We start from the raw sequence: 4255 nt of genomic DNA, 5'->3' as shown, positions 1-4255 counted from the left end.
TTAGTATGATAACAGAAACCAGTTTAAGGAATGTGGAGATTTATTTACATCAAATTCAGATAAAGAGATAAAAGCAGACTTGAAGAAGCAAGCAGAACATGATTTAAGTAGTCTATCTATGACTGTGTCTGTGCCCTTGGCCACAATGAAAGACCAGCAAAACCAGCCTTCAGAGTAACCGTACTGCCTGGTGGGAGATGGGAAGGCCAGACTTTACCCCTCAAGATCGCCGATCGCCCTCCTACGCGAATTTTCCACCTCGCAGCTAAGAATTCAACCCAGACTTCCGATCATGGCGCCATGCACGTCACCTTCTCCCCTCTCCGCCAGCAAAATCCCACCCACGTCGGCTGACCCCGCAGCGGGGTGTAAGGGCGGGATGAATCCCCTCCCCTATCCTGGTCGCTAGTATAAACCAGATCGAAAAAACGCACTACACAAATCCTTGGAAATAGCGGTACCAATGGGACCTTCTCAATTCCTTGAGTGCAAAATGATCCCACTCTGTCCTGACACAACTCTAGATCAATTTTCCTTTCACGTGCCCTAAAAAGCCCTCAGGGCTCCCAGCCCTGGTGAATCCAGGCCCTCTCTCGGGTGGGCATCGCGCTGTACCGACAGGCTCGCGCACGCAGCGGGATGATTTATAGAATTAAAAGTCTTTTTTTTTGTTTTCTGGCTTCGCATCCTTGCAAATATTCAATATTCCTGTCAGCTAAGAAGGTTAAGGGAATGGGCGGTTGAGGAAAGCAGGACGTCGATTACAGCAAACACATCAATTTAGGGGTGGTCTTTCCAATTCCGGCTTTTGTTTGAGTCAGAGGGGAGCCTGAGGAGGCCAAGGTCTCGGGTTCTGGGAAAGGCGGGTCCATCCGGATTCTTTGGGCTGCGGAGAGGGAGGCACCAGCCCCGTGAAACAACAGAGGGCAGTTCTGCCCCTCGAGGCTTTCCTCCGAGAGTCCTGGGGAGACCAAGACGCCTCTGCCGGGAGAATTCCCGGAGCTCGGAAGTCTGCCGAACGCTGGACAAAAAGATGTGGCCGCCCTCTCTTAAACACACACGCGAATCCCAAGCCATGCACGTTTGGAAGGCATGTGTGTGTGTGTGAGGGAGAGAGGCCACCGCTGCCCACCGCTGCCCCACCCAGCCCTCGGCCATTCAGGGGAGAGACCCGCGGAGCTGAGGCCTCTGAGCCCTCAGCCAGCCCCGGACGAGGGGCGGGGCCGGGCGGGGCCGTGAGCGCGCAGACTCAGTGCGGGCTTCAACGCGCCGCCGTCGCCGCCCGCGCTGCACCACAGGCCAGAGACAGACTGGGCCGGGAAGAGCTGGAGACTGAGGAGGAGGCGGAGGCGGCGGCAGAGGCGGGGCGACTCCAGTGACCGGGAGCGCCGCAGACTGGCAGCTGCGGCGACTCCCCCCTTTGTGTCTGGTCTGCTCGGAGCCACTGGAAGTGCTTCCCGGAGGGGCGCAGGGTGTCTCGCCTCCTTGCTGCCCACCCCCTTCCCCGGCTACCTTCCTCCGCCCTCCCGCCGCCCCCCGCCCTCGGCCCGCGACGCCCGAGCTCCGCCGGGAGCCCAGAGCTGCGGGAGAACGAGGCGGCGGCGGCGGCGGCGGCGGCGGCGGCGGCTTCCTCGGGGGGTTGTGATTCTCTCACAGGAGCCATTGACTGGAGAAGACAAGGCTTTCATGGTGGAATTTATCTCAGGCAAGATCGAGCCGCCGGAATAAAAAGCGAGGAAGGGAAGGGAGCACCGCTGGGAGGACTAGAAGGGGCAGCCTCTTGCACCCCCTCCGCTCGCCGTCTCGGGGAGCTCGAGCCCGGGCCGCGACCCCTCCCCTCCCCCGCTCCCACCTCCCTTCAGCCCTCGCCAGGGCCTTCCCGACCCTCGCACGATTGTTCCGCAAAGGCGTGGGGACTGTGGGCTTGTCCATGGAGGCAGGCACTTTTTTCGATTCAGTCGAGGAAGAGGATTTGTTCTCGAAATCACAGTGAGGGAAGCACCGAAGCGAAACTTAAGGAATCCTGCCTTCCTGGAGCCGCTGGCGATGCGACTCGGGCCGCCGGGCGCCGCCGCCGCCCGCCCGGCTTCGCCCTTCCTGGCAGTCGGGAACTAGTTCTGAACTCGTCCCCCGGCCTCGGATCGATCCCCGCCCTCCGCACCCTGGATATGTTTTCTCCCAGACCTGGATATTTTTTTGATATTGTGAAACTACGAGGGAAATAACTTCGGTGATTTCGTCTTGGATCCCTGCTTTCCCCACGGACATGCCTTCAGTTTGGATGGCTGCAGCACCCCATCCGAGGCGAAGGAACCCCCCCCAGCCGCGAGGGAGAGAAATGAAGGGAATTTCTGCAGCGGCATGAAAGCTCTGCAGCTAGGTCCTCTCATCTGCCATTTGTCCTTTCAAACTGCATTGTGATACGGGCACGATCAGTCCACGGGAGAGGAGACGAACCTCCCGGCTGTTTCTCCGCGGGTATCCACTTCCCGTATTTCTTTTCTTTGCTCTCCTGCTTCTTGGCTGGCCCAGGGATGACTTTCTCGCTGCAGCGGCCCTGGCGGGTGCCCTGGCTACCATGGACCATCCTGCTGGTCAGCGCTGCGGCCGGTGAGTAGCCCCAGCCGGCGCGTCCCGGCCACTTCCCCTGCGGGTGGCGAGGGAGAGAGCCCGCAGAGGCCGAGGCCTGTGCTCACCCTTCTCGACGCGTCCCCCGGATCGCGGTGGAGCGGAGCCGCGACCCGGTGCCTGTGCGCCTGCCCTGTGCTTTCCAGGGAAATCACCTTTAATATTCCTGTGTACTTTCCTATCCCCGCTTCCATATTCCCACCCCACCCCGCTTCATGGGGTAAAAAAGACATATTGGGTGTGGTATCTTGACATTTTTAGCTGTGAGGTAATGCAAGGATTAAAAATAATATTTTAATCACCAGTGAACAGTATCTGTTAGGAGATCTCAGGAAACAGACCTGTATATATATATTTATTATTATTATAAAGAAGCGGTTTTGGCTTATAGTAAAAAGAACATCAACTAGAGAACACACACTTGAACCTTATTTTTATATTTAGATCATGCTGGGAATCCATGTTACTTTTCATTATTCAGAAGTGTTACCGAATGAATAGAATAAATGTTGAGGAAGCCAGAACTGTGAGATTCTTGATACATTGTATTATACGGTTTCCTATGCTTATCAGTGGTATTATTTTGTTCCCAAGTATTTTAATAATTATATCTCCATCTTTTCAACCTGGGCACTCACATATTAGATGCTTTTGGAGAATTACCGTACTGTTGGGCTGTATTTCGATAACTTTACTTAATTAGTCACCTGACATCTATTTATTGGCTTTGCTGTTGAGACAACTTTGACCTGACATCAGACTTCTAGGAGCTTTGACTCCCCAAAGTTCTTTGACGTTTCTCTGAAGTCTAAAGGGAAATGGTAGTCATCCTTTCCTTTGGATATTTTCATTTCAGTTTTCAGACACCTTAGGAAAAAGACCTTATCTTCTATTTGCAACTCTTTTTTTCAAGCAGTCTTTTGGGAATTCGCTTTTAGAAATTTTCAGGAGTGAATTCTACATACAACTGGTACACTTGGTTTATGATGAGCAAATGGATTGTGCTTTTAAAACGAATAAAGGACCAAATGACCCTTTCCAATTACTTTTTTCTTATAAGTGTGTTTTCACATTAAATAAATTTCTCATTGCTGTGTTAGATACAAAGGTTACTTATTTCATTTTAAAAGTCTGAACTAGGAAAATGACGAAAGGAAATTTGAAGTTTCCTTTTATGCTTTTGATATTGTTGAAAAATGCCTACTGTTGATTAACGTCTGTTAAATTGGTTATAAATCCATATAGTTCTGTTAAAATGATTTGAATTTTGAATTTACTTTAAAACTAATATTTTAATATTTTTAATAATTGTAGTTCCTTTCAGTAAAAATGAATGATTTTTCTTTAAATTTCTTTATGTCGTGTTAGCTATTTAAATTCTTTAGCCATAAGCCATGTGGTTCCTGTAAAATATAGAATATGAGGCCTTAAACATTCCTTGAGTAGAAATCTCAGAACGTACACTTTTCAGTGTTCTTTGTTATTCTTAGCCTTTTTAGAATATAGATTCTCATTTATGGTGATGTGCTCATAATATTGTGATCAGAACTGGTAAGAGAAAAAACATTGATTTAAAAATATTTTTTTTTTGTTAATACAATCAGAATAGTGTCTCTTAAAAGGGAGA

At 50.3% G+C, this 4255-nt stretch overlaps 1 protein-coding gene across 3 annotated transcripts in view; it reads left to right on the top strand.

The window, feature by feature from the left end:
• The first annotated feature begins 1285 nt into the window (after window positions 1-1285).
• BMPR2 (bone morphogenetic protein receptor type 2) overlaps window positions 1286-4255 on the top strand; it is a 172839-nt gene continuing 169869 nt past the window's right edge. For 2 of the 3 annotated variants that reach the window (XM_032278629.1, XM_032278628.1), the window contains exon 1: window positions 1286-2610. In XM_032278629.1, the coding sequence (XP_032134520.1) occupies window positions 2535-2610 (76 nt within the window). In that variant the 5' untranslated portion in view covers window positions 1286-2534. The remainder of the gene's footprint in view (window positions 2611-4255) is intronic. The other variant, XM_032278631.1, reaches the window with a different exon arrangement.

The sequence above is a fragment of the Sapajus apella genome, unplaced genomic scaffold, assembly GCF_009761245.1.
Source record: "Sapajus apella isolate SASKATOON/1434 unplaced genomic scaffold, GSC_monkey_1.0 scaffold10, whole genome shotgun sequence".
In the NCBI taxonomy this organism is placed as follows: Eukaryota; Metazoa; Chordata; class Mammalia; order Primates; family Cebidae; genus Sapajus; species Sapajus apella.
Note: the sequence above shows the minus strand (reverse complement) of the source record. Positions and strands in the feature narration are given on the sequence as shown.